Genomic DNA, 21,353 nt, shown 5'->3' with positions numbered 1-21,353 from the left:
AGTTTATTCAAATCCCTACTTAATGTTTTTCATATAATGAGCCCATTGCCAAGTAAAAATATAAAACTGGACTTGATCACAAAGCTGATTCCCCAAAGTCAAGGATTTATCTGAACCAAGAACATGAAATGATATGTATAAATATAAATTACAGACTATGGAGATGGAAAACATGTCCTAAGAAGGGGGGAATGAGAGGAGATGAGGAGAGGAATCCACATTAGACTATTGAGATGCACCCTTAGGCTCTGGTAAACTGCCCAACCATGTGACCCAATTATCAAATGAATTACCTGCACATTAACTCCAGAAAGCTTGTAATTGGTCAAGCAAAGCACTACTCCTATATACAAGTGCCAGAGAGAGAATGTGCCACTCATCAACTGCTGTTTGGTCCAGGATACTGCAAGCACATGGTTTATGTAAGCTTTGGTTAGTTAGCAAGTGTAGTTTGCTAGTTGTTCCTGGCTAGGGTTAGACACTGCTCAGTGGCAATGGCTTTTGGGTGTTGGTTGGGGTAAGTTTGGTGGTGGGCATAAATGTTTTGAGTAAGTGTTTTGACACTAGCACACTTTGTTGACCTGTGCTTATGTTTTTCTTACAGAGTATTTGTACTCCTCTCTGTATGGCCTAGTTTAAGATGTTCTGACCTGCCAAGAGGTAAGAAACTGAAATTGGGTCAGACTTGCCTTTTGTACAACCTATGTAACACTAGTATTAATTGTTGGTCAGAATCATATAGCTTCCACCCTTCAGATACTCACCTTGTGTGTCTATGTAGGGGCCATTGAGACTGCGTGTCGGGATCGATACCTGTTGGTAACAACCCAACTCTCATTCGCTGGGAATGAACCTCGCTTTGAAGCGGTTGGTAAGTATGCTTTTAACCTTAATTCTGATGCAAAATGGGCTTGAAATCAGGTTTGGTCAGCTCAAGAACTTGGTGTCTTGGCCAGTGTTTGGTAGCTGGTGCTGACAGCACCCTGCAGTATATTTCAGTCTCTCACTGTGCTGTTGGACCACTTATGAAGTTGAAATTGTATTTCTTCCTGACTTGAGCATATTCAAATCATTTAACCCAGTCCTTTTCCCCATCTAGATGCTGATGGTGTTCACCCCATCACTAAGCAGTATGGGTCAGTGTGTGGCTACATGTTCAGTATCCTCCCTCTGCCTGGCCATGCTGAACTCAGAGCCTCCTACTTCTCCTGCCACACTGACAACCAGGTTCATATCACCACACATGAAAATCTTTTCCAAGCTAGAAGGGTTTTTATACACTTTATTTGCATTTCTTAAAGTTGAAGGTCTTGTGTTTTAGGATGATGAGGTGTTCACTTTTAGCTTTAACTTGATCACAATTGATGCGAATGGAGTGGAAACCACCTACACTGTGAATGCAAACTGCTCCCTCCCTTTACCCTGGTCCACCAGAGAAGTCAGCTGTGAGGAGAACTATATGGAGGTACTGATGCATGGATTAGACTGTGCATCCAGGGTTATATTTGTGCTGATGCTGGCCTAGACTATCCTTAACCTTTTTATAGGAGTATGGTCATATCTTCCCCTGTAGGTGTCAGTGAGGGGTGACGTGTCTGGTCTACCTGGTACAAAAGCAGATGACTGGACTGCTGCCCTTGCTATAGTAAGCTAAAGGCTATTTGGCAAATTCTCAATTAGATGAGCTCCACCAGTTTGTCCCCAATGCCACCATGCATGACCTGTCTCTTGTTCCCCATCAGGCCCACAGCTCTGCCACGTCTACCTGGCAAGTGATGTTCCAGCACGATGGGCAGCAGCTGACTCCCATGTCCCTCTCAGCGGCTCGGGAGCTGGGCTACGTGTTCTACCTCACCCAGGGGAGGCTGGTGTTCCGTTCACCTTACACACCAGGCTCTGTCATGGGGTCTATCACCATGGTGAGGATTTAAATGGATGCAGTAATCTTGGGTATGTCTCAATGGTGGCATGAGGCTTTCCCATCTCAAATTACATTAAATGTTTTGATGGGTAGGGTCATGCGTTCCTGTAGGATCTCTTAAAATATAACTTGTTTAGGCTGGAATACTGGACTTATTTACTTAACTGAAAAGCTATCTTCATACTGTATTGTTGGCAGGTACCAAATCATTATCTAATTCCAGGTGAATGGTATGTTGGTTGAGATGGTCTATCCAATACTGGTCTCCAGGCAGAGATGGTTGGTCATCATGGTGAACCTGGCGGTTGCTTGCAGCACTGGTAAGTTTCCGTGACATATCAGCCCTGACCATTCAAGGTTCAAAGGACTGGATGGGCTAAAGCAATAGTGATCGCTCAGTCTAGTGACTATTTTCACCTATAAAGTAATTTCAGATCACTGCACTGATTGATCACTAAACCAGGAAGTGTTCATCAGTCTTAAAGCGTCTATGTAAAACCTCTTTCCAGATGAAGGAATGTATGATGGGGTGGGGCTGGTCTGGCAGACCCCCACTCTGCTGTCCCCGCTGGTCTCTGGCCTCTCTGGGTTGGAGAGCAGCAAGATCTCAATGGGGGTGGATGGTCAGCTCCTGGATAAGCCCATCACAGCAGAGCGAGGCTACAGCATGGACATCAGTGACACCACTGTCCAGATCAGCATCCCCTTCAACGCTGCCGGAGGATACAGGAAAGTCAGTAGCATACTAGGCCCGCATCTGCCCTTTCACATGCAGACGTTTACCTTGTATTCTGAAGCTGCAAATGGCTTCAGTCGCTCATGTCCTCTGTACACCTTGAATATTCTACTTTGTACCCTATAACCTAATGGCAGATGCTTCATAACGGTTTCAACTCTTCCAGAGCTTTGTGATGGACAACATGTACCATGAGTTCTATGTGGTCCGTCTCTACTATGAACAAACCTTTCTTGATGACTCCGGTGCCGAGACCAGACTCCGCCTCCACAGGCCCATGATCACACCCCTTCTGATCCAGAACACCTCCATCATTAACCGTAAGGAGTTCTACTAGCCAATCCGAAGTGGCTCTTCAGTGCCATGGTCATGATTGCTAATGACCCTGTTGTCCTTCCCCACCACAGAAACAGTCCTTGAGGATCGTGTGTTTACTGTTTACCTGGGGAACCTCTCCTACGATGTTGACCTGGTGGCTGTGAAGCTCAATGGTCACAACTTCACCATACTAGAGGCGAATAAAAGTGGCCTCGTCATAACCATGGTCCCCCAGCCCAATAGTACCCTACATGCCTACATTCTCAGGGTGCCATTTGACGCCGTTATTCACAAGCTGGTAATGATATTAGCTACTTGTCTCTCGGCTTTTCCTCAACATTGGAGTACAGGGGGTTCCTCAACTTTCTCCAATGGTTTTAAGAGGTGAATTGGAAGGCTTGTGCTGTTTCTTAATGAGTTGTGTTCCTGTCCATAGTACCCTACAGAGGGGCTGCTTGAGTACTCGTTGGACATCAACTACACGTTGGTCATCCTGCCTCAGGAGGAGCCCTACTACTACCTGGCCTCAGTCGTGGCTCAGTTCAATGATGTCTGTAAGTTGACTAAAACCTTCAACTATAAGAGACTTGGGCTGCACGATGGTATTCCTAGTCTTCTGGGTCAGATGACGCAGCCCAACAACCAACCACTACACTTCCCCATGTTTACCCCTAACGTCATCTTGTCACTATTGACTAACTATTTGGCTTTCCTTCTCATCAGTTCCTCCGGTCTTCAAAGGCATCTGCAAAGAGAAAAGCATCCGTTTCCAGATGGACCATAAGCCATTTGACTACCTCTGGGAGGTGGGTGTTGGCCCTTACCTTCTGACCCCAAATCTGGCAGCCAAGCGGGGCTACATTATGCGGAATGACAGTAAGAGTCTGACCCTGGAAGTGCCCCTCTTCACTGTTGGCTACACTTATAAGGTGAGATGCTCATTGGTCAAGCGCTTAAACTGACTTGTCGTTGGGTAAAGTAGGAGTTATAATTATTTAAAATGTACCTGCTCTTTTTTTCCCACAGGACATCAATTTGAAGCAGTTCCGTGGCACTTTTGAAATTCTCTCAAGGGTTCCAAAGACCTTGGCGGTCAAGAGCTCCTTGGCCAAAGCGTGTCTCTTCCAGACTACTGAGGTCATAGGTAACTACTAGTTGGTCATATGTTGACCTGCAGCTTCGATTGCTTTTGCCTGGTGACTCTTTTTATAGGATTGATCAGCACTAACAGGCCTTCCTCTCTCCAGTGTGTTCCACTGAAGGTGTGATGACGGTGGTGTCTGTGATTTTGGCCATCCCTGGATCTGAACCCAGCAGAACCTCCCTCCTGGACTCCACCTGCAGGCCCCAAGAGATGGATGACACCAGGGTTCTCTTTAGCTTTAGACTCGACACCTGTGGAACCAGGGTCAAGGTATAGCACTGTCCAACCCATAGAATTAGTCATAACTGCAATCAGGTGTCTGGCTCTACGAGTGATCGGTATTTAAAATTAAAGTTCCAACGGTCTTCAATCTTAACCAGTAACAATCTTGATAAATTTGTCAGCTGCGGGTTTTAGTTCTGGATTTTTGGTTTGATGCCTCCACTCTTACCAAAGGACTCAGCTGAAGCCCTCATTTAACTTAAATTGTTTAAGCACAACCTTTGCCCCATATGCTAATCTGGCCAAATAATTTGAACACCAGAATAACCCATCTAGTTATACTACATATGCAGAATCGGTCCAAGTGATGAGTGTGCCTTCAACTCGGTGTTCCCAAACTTTATTCTAGGGCCCCTGGGACCTTTATTATTTAATTTTAATGTGCTACACAGCTTATTCAAAGCTTGCTGAGTTGGTATTTGAATCTGTAATGCCAGGGCAAAGTATGTGCCCCAGGACTGAGTTTGGGGCAACCCTGGTTTAACTCCAGAACTTTCAGCATACAGGCCAACTATTTATATTAATATTTAGACTTAAACTGTCTTGATTTCTCATGAGGCCTGACAAGAGAACAACCGTAAGCGTTTAGACATGGCTTTCAACAGGTTAATGGTTGACTTATTAAATTCCGGTTTGTTTTGACCTCTTGTGTTGCAGTTTGATTACCAGCACCTTACCTACGAAAATGAGATAACCGTTGAGCACACAAGCCAATCTGTGGAAGCACCAGTCTCAACCAGGTATACTGCCTTTGTGTACATGACTTCACTAATAATATACTGTCTCATTGGTTCAAACAAGTACAATAAACATTCATCAGTCAATAACTCTCACTACAGGCTCTTGTGGCTTTAATGTACACTGTTAAATTGTTTTCTCGTTAGGTTAACAGTGCGGTGTGTCTATCCACTGAGTGGCCTATACAAGCTGTTTGCGTATCGGCGGTTTGAAGCAGACTCACCAGGACATGGCACCATCTTGACTAGAGTTCCTGTAAAGTAAGTGTTCAATACTTTGTGTCATGCATCTAAAAAGTGGAGATTTACTCCTGACTGTCCACAAATTATTTCAGCCCACCATTATACCTCAAACAGGAGGTACTCCTGGGAGAAATGCCTGCATTATAAGGCTAAGCTGGCATTTGAACCATTTGGCCCACAAGTCACGCAACAATTTTATGACATACAATGACTAGTATGGTGTTACATTTCAAACTGAGCTAACTTTTTATCCCTCTCTCCGTAGGAACTAATGAAGTGACTGAATGAATGTAAAGAGTATTGAGTGTAAATGTCTTAAATAAAATCTTGCAAATCTCTGTGGTTTCATTCAGTTTGGATTATACCCCAAGTGAATACTAATTAACACTTTAAAGCTCTAACATTGGCACTGAAGTCAACCCTGGGTGGGCTAACTCGAATGCTATTTCCATTGCCTCCAGAAATAAGATTGCCATGATGCTACCTTAGGTAGCCAATATGTGACGAGCTGGCGTCACTAATGTAGCTAACAGGATGTTGACTTGCATAATTTACCATGTTAGAACTTTACCCCATACTCCTGTTAGTCTGACTCAGTGAACATTAGCAAGCTAAATAGATGATCTAACTAAATGGTTAGTGTTGCTAGCTTAATTCCTTGCTTGCCATGGCATTTGCCAACTAGAAACCAGACAAATTTGATATGCTCTGGCTAGTTTTCAATATGACCTGGTAAATGAATTCCTGCGATCTCCTGACTTGCTAGCATTAAAGGGCTGACTGCTCTGTTTTGTATAGTTAAAACATTTTATTAAGGATGGATTTATGGTGGTAATTCCCCATGTATGACTACTGCTTTTCCATGCACTAGCTAACCTTTGTCAGTGTCGAGCAGTAGTCAGCTTGATGGTTGTGTAAAGTCAAAGCCCTAAATCTAATCAAGCTGGCACCAATTAAACTGGGCTCCTTGACCCAGCTTGAAGTTGAATTTTATTGGAGCCAGCTATTTGGCCCTTTAAATGCCAGTGGAAACTGGGGTTAAGTTGACTGGTAAAATGCCTTGTGTAATGAATTTGGAGACAACGACTAAAGTGTCTCAAAGATCCTACATTAAAGAAATGGTTATGAAATTAATTAATCACTGCCCCTGTAAAAACCCATTTCCTTTTAAAAAGGGGTAATTAAACAGGTGGGCACCCCACCATTCAACGTCTAACAGGACTCTTATGGTACCACGGCAACCAACCTGGACTGGGGTAGATGTAACTGACTTGGAGGGGGGGGACTGCATTTTATAACCAGGCTTTTCCTTTTATCTCTAGTCCCAACAGTTCTGTTTCTTTAGGGTGTTTGTGGGCTACAGCCACACAGTAGCCTGAACACCAAGGTTATTATATTGGTGTCAAGTAAACTGAAATTGCACTAGTGGACTATAGTGGCTGGCAATGTGGATTAGCCTAGCAGTGGAAAGGGACAATACATCAAGGTGGCCTGAGTGTAGGATCACTGGATTGCTTGTGGGTGGACATCGGATAAGGGCAGCGGGGCTCAAGTCTGCTACGTGGATGAAGTGGGCATGGGTGCTGAGTCCAGTGGGCGGACAGACGGTGGTGTTGATGTCTGATTCTTGGCGTTGCTCTGTGGGAGGGAGGGGAGAAATCTGGGACGTCAACAGATAAAAATTGTTTTAAATGTTTTTGTCGTTGAACAAATTCTTATCAATGACTGTCTAGGAACAGTGGGTTAACTGCCTTGTTCAGGGGCAGAATGACTTTTTTTACCTTGTCAGCTCGGATTCAATCTGGCAACCTTTCTGTGTCTAGTCCAATGCTCTAACGACTAGGCTACCTGCCGCAGAACAAAGACTTTCCTATGGTGCGTCACACATACCCAGCTGGATCATCCCGAGTCATTACGCATAAGGTCCTTCAGCAAATCTAAACGTGATTCTGTTTTACTGTTTTTCAAACAGGAAGTACCAGTGATGCGCTCAATACGGAAGTGGTAGGACGACAAACGCGAGGCTGCAAGACTTTCCCTTGCACAGATTGGGATATGTTTCGGGATTCTTCAAATAAAAAAAATTATTAAACCAAACAATACGAGAAACAAAATCATGACTTTAGGATGATATACATGACTCACAGGAGGTTGGTAGCACCTTTTATTTGGAGGATGCTCGTGTTAATGGCTGGAGTAGAATGGTATCAAATACATGGTTTCATTTGCTCTATTCCAGACATTAAGAGTCTTCTTGCTCTCAGCAGCCTCCTGTGATGACAATACGCAGACATTGAGTTTACCACCAACAGTCACAGGCTTCAATAAGTGCATAGACTGTTGTCCCTACAATGACTACGAATGTATCCAAAATAAACCATGGATTACAGACAATATCAGTGCTGGGCTAAAGGCTAATCTACCACTTACAAGGAATGGGACATGGACGCATACAAGAGAGCCCGCTAAAGGGGCCTCCTGTGTGGCGCAGCCGTCTAAGGCACTGCATCACTGTGCTGGAGGTGCTACTACAGACCCGGGTTCGATCGGGGCTCCCATAGGGTCGCACACAATTGGCCCAGCATTGTCCAGGGGAGGGTTTGGCCGGGTGGGCTTAATTTGACTCATCGCGCTCTAGTGACTCCTTGTGGCAGGCCGCGCGCCTGCAGGCTGACCTCGGTCATCAGGTGAACGATGTTGGACCTAACGTGTGCCAGGAAAACATCCACCACAGCATTACACCACTGTTGTCAACAGACAGGATGGGGCCATTGACTCATGCTACTTAAACCAAATCGGGACTCTGCCATCATGATGGAACCGGGATTTGTCGGACCGAGCAATGTTTTTCCGTTCCTCAATTGTTCACTGTTGGTGGTTGCGTGCCCACAGTTCTTCTTGATTTTAGCTGATGTGAGTGGAACCCGGTGTGGTCGTCTGCTGCATTAGCCCATCTGTGACAAGCACCGATGAGTTGTGCATTCCGAGATGCCGTTTTGCACAACACTTTTGTGCTGCACCGTTATTTGCCTGTTTGTGGCCCGTATATATTAGCTTGCACTAATCTTTTTTTTGTAATTATTTTTCTTTATGTTGTAGTATTCAATAAAAAAAATCTACTCGCAGTGAAGCTGCTCAACATCTACATCACATTAGCCATCTTCCAGAGTGACCCACAGAAGCAACCAGGGTCACCGCCCTAATCAAGGGCACGTTGACAGATCTCCCACAAGGCCAAAAAACAGATCGCTGGTTCGGGTCCCCATCAGCCACCGGCCCAAGCTCCCAACTGCCAGACCACCAGCCCCCCAAGATTCCCCTCCCATAGTTCCCCGAGAGCTGCCCCTCAAGAGAGAGGCCCATGAGAGAGAGCTGTGTGCGGAGAAGGGGGTCGGTGCCTCAGTATGCCAGGTGAGCGTGCCTGTCTGCTGTGAGCTGCAGGCTGTCAAATTGGCTAAATGGAGGCAGCAGCAGGACACAGACCTACAGCCAGTGCTACAGTGGGTGGAGGTGCGGCTGGCTGATGGCATGCTACAGTGAGCATGGAAGGAGCCAGCTACAGGAGAGGATAGGTGGCAGGTGGTGGTCCCCAAAGCACTGTGGGAGGCTATGCTCCAGGGCATGCATGGAGGAGTAGGGATTGGACAGTTTGGGAGTGGATGTAGTCGGGCCGTAACCCACCACAGACCGTGGAAACCGCTGGGTGTTTCTCGACCATGGACTATTTCACAAAATGGCCTGAAACCTACACTCCAGGAAGCAGAGACCATCGTCGACGCCCTCACAGCCATATGTTCAGCAGGTTTGGCGCTGAGTCCATTCACAGCGACAGTCCCGTGTGTTCGCCACCATGTGTGAGCGGCTGGATAGGCACAGAATCCGCACCACTCCGCTTCACCCGTAGAGCGATGGCCTCGTGGAGCGCTTCAACAAAACGCTAGCACAGCAGCTGGCCATCATCGCTGATGAGAAAGAAAGAAAGAAACGTAGTTGCCCCAAGCTGGACAGTCACTGGGGGGGCGGTGCATGGTCCTGGATAGGATGGGAGAAGATGGTGTACTGGGTCAAGCTGCTCCCCAGAGGGAGAAATGTGGCACTGCACCACCTGGACAGGTTAGCTCCATACAGAGGGGCCTCTTCGCCCCAAAAAACCCCACTGACCCCAACAACCCCTCCCTCTGGAAATGACATTCTCCCCACAATTAGAGCTCCAGATGGCCCGCTCCTCCTATACCCCCTGTGTCACTGAGTGGTTCCCCAGAGCCACAGGCTGTGTCCCCGGTGCCCCAGCGGGATAGCCCCCTACCACAGACTAAACCCCCTTTGCCTGTGATCCCCATCACGCCCGCGCAGAAAAAAGGAGACCTCCGGGTCGCTTCCGGGACTTTTTGTTCCCCCTGGAACAAGGGACTTTGTGGTGAGGGGGCTGTGTAGTGACCCTCCTGGTCAGTTATGTGGGGGGCAGGGGATCTGGGCAGGGGGTCGGGGCACCGCAATTTATAACCTGGCTTTTTCTTTGTGCATGGTACTTGTTGCAGTAGCCTGTGAGAGTTTTCATTCGAGGACTCAAGAACTATTGTGGACATTCGCTCATTTATGATTTATCGAGGTCATTACAATATCATACTAATTAGTGTCCCAGATTTACATTTACAATGTTACGTCTAGTCTGAGACAGGCTGCATCTACCGTGAGAGTGTGTGTGTTGAACCACAGTTGGAAATCAGACTTCTCTTACTTCTCGTTGGAATACAGTTGTTGGTTCAAGTTTATTCAATTGTTACCAACATAATGGTCAATACAAACGTCTGTGGGCATATCACCAGTTCCAGTTGGAGTTATGAAATAAACATACGTGTTGAGTATATACTATGTGTCATCTAGGTTGAGGGGAATTTGCTAGTGTACTGTATGAGAATCAGAGCCCGATACTACGAATCAGATTTCAGGAGTTATAGGTAACTTTGGTCAACTCTGAGTTCAACTCGGGATAACCAGTACAGTGAAAGTGGCTCACCTTCTTAGCCAGGTAAAATTTTATGGCAATTAATCTTTCATAAATAACCTGCTTGTGGAAGGCTTACCCAGGGTTAACTCAATTTATCCTGAATATATTGCCTGAGCCGCGACTTGAGGACCAATGAAATCAGATTCCCTCCCTTTTGCAAAGATTTCATCATCCCCTTCATTTGAGGAAGACGACTGATTAAATATTTAATTGATCAAAAGTGTTGTCTGTTAAACAATAGTAATGTTAAAATACCTACACTTTTAGTATTGACAGAATGCATTTGCAACTTCAACGGTTAAGAGCGTTGTGCCAGTAACCGAAAGGTTGCTGGTTCAGATCCCAGTGCCGACTAGGTCAAATATCTGCCACTGTGCCCTTGAGCAAGACACTTAACTCTAATTGCTCTGGATAAGAGTGTCTGCTAAATGACTAAAATGTTTAAAAAAATATTATACTTGTCACATGCTCTGAATACTTGTGAGTGTGCATAGAGTCAGTGCAAGATAGGGTCAATGCAGATAGTCTGTGTAACCATTTCATTAAGTATTTAGCAGCCTTATGGCTTGGTGGTAGAAGCGGTCTCTGAGCCTGTCGGTCTGAGAGCCGATGCTCCGGTACCGATTGCCGGACGGTATCAGAGTGAACGGTCTATGACTTGGGTGGCTAAAGTCTTTGGCAATTTTTCAGTCCTTCCTCTGACACCGCCAGATACAGAGGTCCTGGATGGCATAGGGCTTGGCCCCAGTGTTGTAACGGGCTGTCCATACACCCCCCCCCCCCCCCCCTTCTCTGTAGCGCTTTACGGTCGAGGGTGGTGCATTTGCCATACCAAGCAATGATGCAGCCAGTCAAGATGCTCTCAATGGTGTAGCTGTAGAACTTTTCGAGGATCTGGGGGCCCACGCCAAATCTTTCCAGCCTTCTGAGGGGGAAGAGGTGCTGTCGTGACCTCTTTATGACTGTGCGTGTGTGTGGACCACGTTAAGTCCTAAGTGATGTGGATGACCAGTAACGTGAAGCTCTCGACCCGCTCCACTACAGCCCCGTCGATGTGGATGGGGCATGCTCTTCCACAATCAGCTCCTTGGTCTTACTGACATCGAGGGTGAGGTTGTTGTCCTGGCACCACACTGGCAAGTCTCTGACCTCCCTGTAGGCTGTCTCATTGCCGTCGGGGATCAGGCCTACCACCATTGTGTTGTCAGCGAACTTGATGGTTTTGGAATCGTGCGTGGCCACGCAGTCTTGGGTGAACAGGAGGGAACTAAGCACGCACCTCTGAGGGGCCCCTGTGTTGAGGGTTAGCGTGGCAGAGATGTTGTTGCCTACCCTCAACACCTGGGGCTGGCCCATCAGTCTATGAATGGTAGTCTACAAACAGCATTCTCACAGTTATTTCTCCTGTTGTCCAGGTAGGAGAGGGCATTGTGAAGTGCATTTGAGATTGCGTAATCTGTGGAACTGTTGGGGAGATATGAAAATTGAAGTGGGTTCAGGGTGTCTAGGATGATGGTGATGATGTGTCATGACCAGCCTTTTCAAAGAACTTCATAATTACAGTTGAGCGCTACAGGGCGATATTCATTTAGGCAGGTTACCTTGGAGTTCTTGGGAACAGGGACAATGGTGGTCATTTGAAACATGTTGGGATTAACGACTGGGACAAGGAGAGAGTGGAAATGTCAGTGAAGACACTTGCTGGTCTGCACATTCTCCAAGAACGCTCACTGGTATTCCGTCTGGCCCGGTGGCCTTGTGAGTTTAAACATTTTAAAAGCTTTACTATCATCAGCCACGGAGAGTGAGATCCGGTCTAATAGGATTCCACCTTCCTCCTATATTGTCCTTTTGAATGTTTGATGTCTCATCGGAGATCGTAGCGGGCTTTCTTGTAAGCAGTAGCTATAGCCTTTAGCAGAGCACCGATATTGCCTGTAATCCATGGTTTTTGGTTTGGATTCGTTCGCGTAGTCGCTGTGGGGATGAAGTCATCTATGCACTTATTGATGAAGCCCGTGACTGATGTGGTAAACACCTTGATGCTATTGGATGAATCCCAGAACATATTCCAGTCTGTACTAGCAAAACAGTCTTGTAGCCTTGTCTGCTTCAACGGACCACTTCTGCATTGAGCGCGTCACTGGTACTTCCTGTTTTGAGATTTTGTCTGTAAACAGGAAGCAGGTAGATAGTCATGGTCTGATTTGCCAAAGGAAGGGTGAGGGAGGGCCTCATCCACAGACTCTCCCTACAGGTAACAACACACATGCATGCACGCACACACACTATTTACACACTAACATTCAAATGTTCAGTTCTCTTAACAATTGTGTTTTGTTTCAGGCTGACCATCCCTACCCTGCCAATGACACCGTCACTGTCTTTATTGAACACCCTGTCAACTCAACCTTTGCCCTTTAACCTCTGCTGCCTATTTAATACACTAGTCTCCAACAGAGGTCAGGGCAGTATGTGGGTGTGGCGATAGTTGGGATCCAAGAACAAAATGTCCCTATAAATGTGACTATTTTCAGATTCAAAATACCATAGCTATAATGTTTTTGTAACTGTTTGAATATGTTATGTGGTGAATGATCTTGATTGAATGATATTGGTTCTTGCTTTGATTGCTGCTACAGGGAAGATGCTCTGTTGAATTCCCAATAAAACATGAAAACCTGTTTGCAAATTTGTGAAGTTGGTTAAAATCCCAACTAAATGTATTTCATATAATGAGCCCATAGCCAAGTGAAAATATAACTCTTGACTTGGGTCACTAAACTCACCAAAAAGGCTGTGTTTACACAGGCAGCCCAATTTTGATATTTTTTTGACATATCAGATCAGCTCTGAAAAATATCTGATGTGATCGGTCAAAAGACCAATTAGTGGGAAAAAAATATCAGAATTGGGCTGCCTGTGTAAATGCAGCCATAGTGAAGGATTAATCTGTACCATGAATATGAAATGACATGTATAAATATCAATCATAGACTATGTTTACTGAACAAAAATATAAATGCAACATGCAACAAAGATTTTACTGAGTTACAGAAAATCAGTCAATTAAAATAAATAAATTAGGACCAAATCTATGGGTTTCACATGACTGGGAATACAGATATGGATCAGTTGGTCACAGATACCTTAAAACAAGTAGGGTGGTGGATCAGAAAACCAGTCAGGATCTTGTGTGAGCACCATTTGCCTCATGCAGCGCAACACATTTCCTTCACATAGAGTTGATCAGGCTGTTGTCCAACCCCTCTTCAATGGCTGTGCGAAGCTATTGGCGAGAACTGGAACACACTGTCATACACATTGATTCAGAGCATCCCACACATGGTCAATGGGTGACATGTCTGGTGAGTATGCAGGCCATGGAAGAAGTGGGACATTTTCAGCTTCCAGGAATTGTGCACAAATCCTTGCGACATGGGGCTGTGCATTATTATACTGAAACAGGAGGTGATGGCGGTGGATAAATGGCACTACAACGGGCCTTAGGATCTCATCACGGTATCTCTGTGCATTAAAATTGCCATCGATAAAATGCAATTGTGTTTGTTGTCCGTAGCTTATGCCGCCAATACCATAACCCCACCGCCACCATGGGCTCTCGGTTCACAACGTTAACATCAGCAAACCACTCGCCCACACGTGGTCTGTGGTTGTGAGGCCGGATGGATGCGGCTTATGGTAGAGAAATGAACATTAAATTCTCTGGCAACAGCTCTGGTGGACATTCTTGCAGTCAGCATGCCAATTGCACTCTCCTTCAAAACTTGAGATATCTGTGGCATTGTGTTGTGTGACAAATTTTAGAGTGGCCTTTTATTGTCTCCCAGCACAAGGTGCACCTGTGTAATGATAATGCTGTTTAATCAGCTTCTTGATATGCCACAGCTGTCAAGTGGATAGATTATCTTGACAAAGGAGAAATGTTCCTTAACAGGGATATAAACAAATATGTGCACAAAGTTTGATAGAAATAAGCTTTTTGTGCGTATGGAAAACGTCTGGGATCTTTTATTTCTGCTCATGAAACATGGAACCAACACTTTATATGATCCGTTTATATTGTTGTTCAGTGGAGATGGAAAACACATCCTAAGAAAGGGGGAAGGAGAGGAGATGAGGAGAGGAATCCACTTCAGACTATTTAGCTGCGCCCCTAGGCTCTGGCAAGCTGGCCAACCATGCGACCCAATTAGCTAATTAATTACCTCAATCACAACACCACCACCATACAAAAATGCCAGAGAGAGAACATTCTACTCATCAACTGCTGTTTTGCCTAGGATACTGTCAGTACGTGGTAGTTGATGTTGTGTTGTCTAGCAGGTGTAGTTTACTAGCTGTTCCTGGCTAGGATTAGACACTTCTACGGAGCAATGGTTTTTGGGTGTTGGTTGGGGTAAGTTTGGTAGCGGGCATAAATATTTTGAGTAAGTGTTTTGACGCTGGCACACTTTGTTGACCTGTGCTTATGTTTTTCTTACAGAGTATTTGTACTCCTGTCTGTATGGCCTAGTGTAAGATGTTCTGACCTTCCAAGAGGTAAGAAACTTAAATTGGGTCAGCTGAGCCTTTTATACAAGATATAGAACACTTGTATTAACTGTTGGTCAGCATCATATAGCTTCCACCCTTCAGATACTCACCTTGTGTGTCTATGTAGGGGCCATTGAGACTGCATGTCGGGATCGATACCTGTTGGTAACAACCCAACTCTCATTCGCTGGGAATGAACCTCGCTTTGAAGCGGTTGGTAAGTAGCCTTTCAACCTTAATTCTGACGCAAAATGGGCCTGAAATCAGGTTTGGTCAGCTCATGAACTTGGCATCTTAACATGTCTTGGCCAGTGTTGGTAGCTGGTGCTGACAGGAAGTCTCTCCCTGCAGTATATTTCAGTCTCTCACTGTGCCTGTTGGACCAATTGGGAAGAAGTATATTTTTATTCTGTATTGGACATTAGCATATTCAAATCATTTGGTTTGACTCAGTCCTTTACCCCCATCTAGATGCTGATGGTGTTCACCCCATCACTAAGCAGTATGGGTCAGAGTGTGGCTACATGTTCAGTATCCTCCCTCTGCCTGGCCATGCTGAACTCAGAGCCTCCTACTTCTCCTGCCACACTGACAACCAGGTTCATATCTTCTGTGCATTGTGGTCTTTTCGAAGCCACAACCATGGGCCCACTGGTTAAATCAACATTTCCATTTCAATGAAATTAGTTAACAGGCATAGACATTGAATTGATATCTGTGCCCATTTGAGGGTTTTTAAATGATATTTTCTAGTTAAATTGCTACCAAGTATCTCAGTTGAAGGTCTTACTTTTTGTATCTTAGGACGATGAGGTGTTCACATTTAGCTTTAACTTGATCACAACTGCTGCAAGTGGAGTGGGAAACACCTACACTGTGAATGCAACCTGCTCCCTCCCTTTACCCTGGTCCCCCAGAGAAGTCAGCTGTGAGGAGAACTATATGGAGGTACTGATGCATGGATCTAGAATGTGGAGGTGGGCATGTGTATTTTTATAGGAGAGTGCTATGTTACACTGTAGGTGTCAATGAGGAGTGACGTGTCCTGTCTATCTGGTACAACAACGGATGCCTGGACTGCTGCCCTTGCTACAGTAAGCTAAAGGCTATTTGGCAAATTCTCACTTAGATGCGCTCCACCAGTTTGTCCCCAATACCACCATGCATGCCCTTTCTCTTGTTCCCCATCAGGCCCACAGCTCTGCCACGTCTACCTGGCAGGTGATGTTCCAGCAGGAGGGGCAACAGCTGATTCCCATGTCCTTCTCAGAGGCTCGGGAGCTGGGCTACGTGTTCCACCTCACCCAGGGGAGGCTGGTGTTCCGCTCGCCCTACACACCACGGTCTGTCATGGGGTCTGTCTCCATGGTGAGGTTTTAAATGTCATTTTCAATGGCTTCCTTTATCTTGGTTGTGTCGTCAGGCTTGCTTAATTTGACATTAACTACCTAGACTGGTGGCTGTATTCTGAGGGTCTTACATTGCGTAATGTTTGATGGTAAGGAAGCTGCTTATTTAGACTACTGAAATGCCTCCTTTTGTACTGTTGGCAAGTACACTTCATCCATTCTTCAATTCCAGGTGAATGGTTCAGTGGTGGAGGTGGTCCATCCCATACTGTTCTCCAGGCAGAGATGGGTGGTTATGATGGTGGACTGGATTGTTGCGTGCAGCACTAGTAAGTTCCAGTGAAATATCAGGCTCCACATAATCAAGGTACAGACCTGAAGGGACTGGATTGTCTTAAGCAATAGTGATGGCTCAGTTAAGCAAATACTACTTTCACCTATGAAGTTATTTCAGATCAGTGAGATGTTTTGATCAATCAGTTGCAGAGGCAGAATTGCTCACTGGGTTTTAACACTTGTAGTCTTTCCCAGATGAAGGGATGTATGATGGGGTGGGGCTGGTCTGGCAGACCCCCACTCTGCTGTCCCCGCTGGTCTCTGGCCTCTCTGGGTTCGAGAGCAGCAAGATCTCAATGGGGGTGGATGGTCAGCTCCTGGATAAGCCCATCACAGCAGAGCGAGGCTACAGCATGGACATCAGTGACACCACTGTCCAGATCAGCATCCCCTTCAACGCTGCCGGAGGATACAGAAAAGTCAGTAGCATACTAGGCCCGCATCTGCCCTTCACATGCAGACGTTTACCTTGTATTCTGAAGCAGAGAAGCTGCAAATGGCTTCAGTCGCTCATGTCCTCTGTACACCTTGAATATTCTACTTTGTATCCTGTAACCTAAATGCAGATGCTTCATAACGGTTTCAACTCTTCCAGAGCTTTGTGATGGACAACATGTACCATGAGTTCTATGTGGTCCGTCTCTACTATGAACATACCTTTCTTGATGACTGTGGTGTGGAGACCAGACTCCGCCTCCACAGGCCCATGATCACACCCCTTCTGATCCAGCACCTCTCCATCATTAACCGTAAGGAGTTCTACTAGCCAATCCGAAGTGTCTCTTCAGTGCCATCGTCATGATTGCTAATGACCCTGTTGTCCTTCCCCACCACAGAAACAGTCCTTGAGGATCGTGTGTTTACTGTTTACCTGGGGAACCTCTCCTACGATGTTGACCTGGTGGCTGTGAAGCTCAATGGTCACAACTTCACCATACTAGAGGCGAATAAAAGTGGCCTCGTCATAACCATGGTCCCCCAGCCCAATAGTAACCTACATGCCTACATTCTCAGGGTGCCATTTGAGGATGCTGTTGTTCACAAGCTGGTAAAGAGAAATATTTATCTTTACTATTTAATGAACTACCGGTACTGTTTCAGCATTTCCTCATGACTTCTTGATAAGGGAATTTATGTTTAAAGTAATGATAAGAGAATCTGAATGACATTAAGAGTAGTGACTTTAGTATTTCACCCTAATAGTTATTAGTTTAGACTTAATACTAGACTATTGTGAGACAGTGGGAACCTTGTTTGTGTGAAAAAGAGGAACTGACAAAAGACATGTTTTGGTACTGTGATGAAGGCCAGGAGAAAGTTCCTTCACCCAGGGAGGAACAGATTTCTTTGTAGGAGTTTTCAGCACCTTCTCGTGGATAAAGGACCATACCTTTTGCATAAGCTGAGTCTTTGCCTAATTATTACAATATTAAACCCAGGGTCTTACAAACCTTGGTAATTGGTCAAAGCTTAATTGATTTATTATCATTGGGATTGAAAATTCTCATGACACTTCTCATTGGAGGAGATCCAAGGTTCCTCCCCTCAAACATTCTCCAATGGGTTTTGGGGACCTGAGATTCTCCCCTAGTATGTGGATGTAAGATTTTGTTTCTAAATGAGTGTACATATCCATAGTACTCTACAGAGGGTCGTCTTCAGTTCTCATTGGACATCAACTACACTTTGGTCATCCTGCCTCAGGAGGAGCCCTACTACTACCTGGCCTCAGTCGTGGCTCAGTTCAATGATGTCTGTAAGTTGACTTGAACTTAATTAAGAGACCTGGGCTGGAAGTGATATTTCTCACGATGGTCTTCCTAACCTTCAGCTTCTGCCTAACGTGGACGCAGCCCAGCTATCTACCACTGTTTACCCCTGTAGTCATCTTGGCACTATTGACTAAACTATTGGGCCGGTCTTCTCTTCGTTAGTTCCTCCGGTCTTCAAAGGCGTCTGCAATGAGGAAAGCATCAGTTTCCAGATGGACCATAAGCCATTTGACTACCTGTGGGAGGTGGGTGTTGGCCCATACCTTCTGACCACAAATCTGGCAGCCAAGCGGGGCTACATTATGCGGAATGACAGTAAGAGTCTGACCCTGGAAGTGCCCCTCTTCACTGTTGGCTACACTTATAGGGTGAGATGCTCATTGGTCAAGCGCTTAAACTGACTTGTCGTTGGGTAAAGTAGGAGTTATAATTATTTTAAGTGTACCTTCTCTTTTTATTCCAGGACATCAATTTGAAGCAGTTCTACGGCTCATTTGAAATTCACTCGCGACTTCCCAAGACCTTGGCCGTCAAGAGTTCCTTGTCCAAAGCCTGTGTCTTTCAGACTACTGAGGTCATAGGTAACTACTAGTGCCTCATCTTTGCCTGCAGCTTAATGTATTGCCTGACTGTTTATAGTGTCGATCATTCACTTTGTTCTAGCCCAGCTCTAACACAACTTTCTCTAGTGTGTTCCACTAAAGGGGTGGTGACAGTGGTTACTGATGTGACTCTGGCTATTCCTGGAGCTGAACCCAACAGAACCTTTCTCCTGGACTCCACCTGCATGCCTCAAGAGACAGATGACACCAGGGCTCTCTTTAGCTTTGGACTCCACACCTGTGGTACCAGGGTCCAGGTATAACTGTCCTACCCATAAAATTTGAATCATTAATATGATTAAGTGACTGGCCCTACCAATGACTTCTTCAAATAAAAGTTTGTCATCTAATCTGTTAACCCAGAAATAATCTTGCATAACTTAGTTCTGGTTACATTTGTCTTAGAAATTGCCACTTCTTCTAGTGTGATGTCTCAGCTAAAGTCCCCCTAATTTCACATGTCCCCCATCCCAGTTGTTCATGCACCACCATCGCCCAAATCAGCAAAAATAACACCGGAACTACTGCTGTTATAAATGCATCCCGTGATTGGTTCAGGCGCAGAATCGGTGCTCGAGATTAGCAAGCCTCCATCTCAAACCGTCAGCATACAGGCTGAATATTTAAATTATTATTCTGACTGACATATCTTTCTCATGAGGCCTGACAAGGGAACAACCATTTAGTTTGTATACATGGCTTGCAACAGTTTATTGATTGTCATTGAATTATGTTCAGGCTTGTGACATCCTCTTGTCTAGGTTGACCATCAGCACGTTACCTACGAAAATGAGATCAACGTTGAGCATAAGAGCCAATCTGTGAAAGCACCATTCGAAACCAGGGATACTGCCTCTGTGTACGTGACTTACTAATCTACTGCCTCATTGGTTGAAATAAATATTCACGTCAGTCAACTCTCACTACAGGCACTTGTGGCTTTAATGTTCAGTTCTCTTTTTAGGATGATCGTCCGGTGTGTCTATCCACTGAGTGACCTATACAAGCTGTTTGCATATTGGCAGTTTGAGGCAGACTCTCCAGGAGTTGGCACCATCTTGACTAGAGTTCCTGTAAAAAGTAAGTTTTTGGTTGTGCAGCTAAAGAGTGATAAAACTGCTACAGCTTTTTACACCTGACTCTCTGTCCAATCATAGTATTTCAGCCCACCTATCCACCCACTACCCTCGCCACCACCAGAAGACCGTTGACCTCCACAACTACTTTCAACACAGGCCTGAGTCCTGGGAGGGACATGCCTGGCATCCAGCCTAGGGCTAAATATGTCAAAGTCTTCAGCTGGCAAATGAACCAACCTACAGGAACCACTTAGGCCCAGACCCCAGTCACTCTCCATACAATGGTATGAGGTGGAGAAATCTGTCTACATGTTATAACTTGACTTTATTCTCTCCACAGGAACTAATGTAACAACTGACTGAATTGGGAGTGATTGTGTTTTTTAAAATATAAAAAAGTCTGGTTCTTAATAAATATATTCTTACAATCTGTACCTTGTCCTGATTGGTGTGGCTGCATCCAGTTTGGGGATTATATCTCAAGTGAGGACTTTATTTGGGAACATTAACTTGGCTAGGTAAATGCTTTGTGTGCGACGCTTTCATCTCAGTCACTTAAGATGCATGTTGGCCTTTAAGGGGTGATCAGCAGTTCTAACCGTGGCCACCCTGCCACTTTTGGGCAACTGCTGCAGGATGGGGTTTGACTAATTTAAGCACTCGGCTTCATAAACTGCTTTTTGGTAGCAAGGCGTGACCACGAGATCGAAAATAATTGACCATGTTGAGGCTAGTGTTACTAGTAAAGGAAGCTTGAGGCATTAAGTTATATTAAAAAAATGGTCCAAATGAATGGCATAATTACAGATTGATTAAGGGGTATTCTATAATTTACAAAGCTTCTGTAGACAGAGCAATAAAAGGCTATTGCTGCTCTTATTACCATGCCGTTTCAATGTCTTCTGTGAATTCAAAGGGTGTTGCTAGAATAAGTGTCTGACTTGGTTATGCCTAGAATTTAAGGCTCATACACAAGTTATAAACATTTTACCTGGATGCCTTAAGGCTGTTAATAGGTACCCCAATTCTGACCTTACACAACACACTGCATCAGCCAGTTTCAAGTTGCATGTGATTGAAATGCTAAATTGTACCTGGTCCCATCAGAACGTGGCATAGGTCTAGATTGCACTACAACAGGTGGCAAAAGTCATATCCTGGTAGAAGTGCATCAGCCAATTTAAAATCTTTGAAGTTGGTGGTGGTCAAGCTTGTTCATTGATGGAAGTGTCATTAACAGGCTACTTGTCAGCATAGTTGCTTTGATAA

The 21,353-nt window shown here is 45.2% G+C and overlaps 2 protein-coding genes across 3 annotated transcripts; both read left to right on the top strand.

Moving 5' to 3' along the window:
* Nucleotides 1-371: 371 nt before the first annotated feature.
* LOC129865694 (uncharacterized) lies at nt 372-5,719 on the top strand. Its single transcript, XM_055938653.1, has 18 exons — nt 372-517; nt 605-660; nt 782-871; nt 1,100-1,227; nt 1,322-1,465; nt 1,574-1,645; nt 1,743-1,919; nt 2,145-2,241; nt 2,431-2,654; nt 2,824-2,977; nt 3,065-3,273; nt 3,412-3,529; nt 3,699-3,904; nt 4,002-4,119; nt 4,223-4,389; nt 5,059-5,141; nt 5,286-5,399; nt 5,647-5,719. The coding sequence occupies exons 1-18, from the start codon at nt 495-497 to the stop codon at nt 5,651-5,653; spliced, it is 2,187 nt and encodes a 728-aa protein (XP_055794628.1). The 5' UTR covers nt 372-494; the 3' UTR covers nt 5,654-5,719.
* Nucleotides 5,720-14,654: 8,935 nt separating this feature from the next.
* LOC129865693 (uncharacterized) lies at nt 14,655-20,516 on the top strand. Of its 2 annotated transcripts, XM_055938652.1 has the most exons (19): nt 14,655-14,809; nt 14,897-14,952; nt 15,074-15,163; nt 15,418-15,545; nt 15,751-15,894; nt 15,969-16,040; nt 16,138-16,314; nt 16,528-16,624; nt 16,827-17,050; nt 17,227-17,380; nt 17,468-17,679; nt 18,270-18,387; nt 18,566-18,771; nt 18,867-18,984; nt 19,093-19,262; nt 19,767-19,864; nt 19,970-20,085; nt 20,163-20,368; nt 20,425-20,516. In XM_055938652.1, exons 1-18 carry the CDS (start codon nt 14,787-14,789, stop codon nt 20,336-20,338), a joined length of 2,379 nt encoding a protein of 792 aa, XP_055794627.1. In that variant the 5' UTR covers nt 14,655-14,786; the 3' UTR covers nt 20,339-20,368; nt 20,425-20,516. The 2 variants fall into 2 exon arrangements, with proteins under 2 accessions (XP_055794627.1, XP_055794626.1); XM_055938651.1 differs by having other exon boundaries at nt 20,163-20,516.
* The last annotated feature ends 837 nt before the right edge of the window (nt 20,517-21,353 follow it).

The sequence above is a fragment of the Salvelinus fontinalis genome, chromosome 11 (genome assembly GCF_029448725.1).
Source record: "Salvelinus fontinalis isolate EN_2023a chromosome 11, ASM2944872v1, whole genome shotgun sequence".
In the NCBI taxonomy this organism is placed as follows: domain Eukaryota; kingdom Metazoa; phylum Chordata; class Actinopteri; order Salmoniformes; family Salmonidae; genus Salvelinus; species Salvelinus fontinalis.
The sequence above is the reverse complement of the archived record's forward strand: the minus strand, read 5'-3'. Positions and strand labels throughout refer to the sequence as shown.

What these genes read in the sequence shown, in the direction of transcription:
- LOC129865694 (XM_055938653.1), top strand. Translation starts at nt 495, where the DNA reads ATGGCTTTTGGGTGTTGGTTGGG. An exon ending in GGCGGTTGCTTGCAGCACTG is followed by an intron (nt 2,242 to 2,430) that starts GTAAGTTTCCGT and finishes ACCTCTTTCCAG; the next exon opens with ATGAAGGAATGTATGATGGG. An exon ending in CCTGTGGAACCAGGGTCAAG is followed by an intron (nt 4,390 to 5,058) that starts GTATAGCACTGT and finishes CTTGTGTTGCAG; the next exon opens with TTTGATTACCAGCACCTTAC.
- LOC129865693 (XM_055938652.1), top strand. Translation starts at nt 14,787, where the DNA reads ATGGTTTTTGGGTGTTGGTTGGG. An exon ending in GGACTGCTGCCCTTGCTACA is followed by an intron (nt 16,041 to 16,137) that starts GTAAGCTAAAGG and finishes GTTCCCCATCAG; the next exon opens with GCCCACAGCTCTGCCACGTC. An exon ending in CTGTTGGCTACACTTATAGG is followed by an intron (nt 18,772 to 18,866) that starts GTGAGATGCTCA and finishes TTTTTATTCCAG; the next exon opens with GACATCAATTTGAAGCAGTT.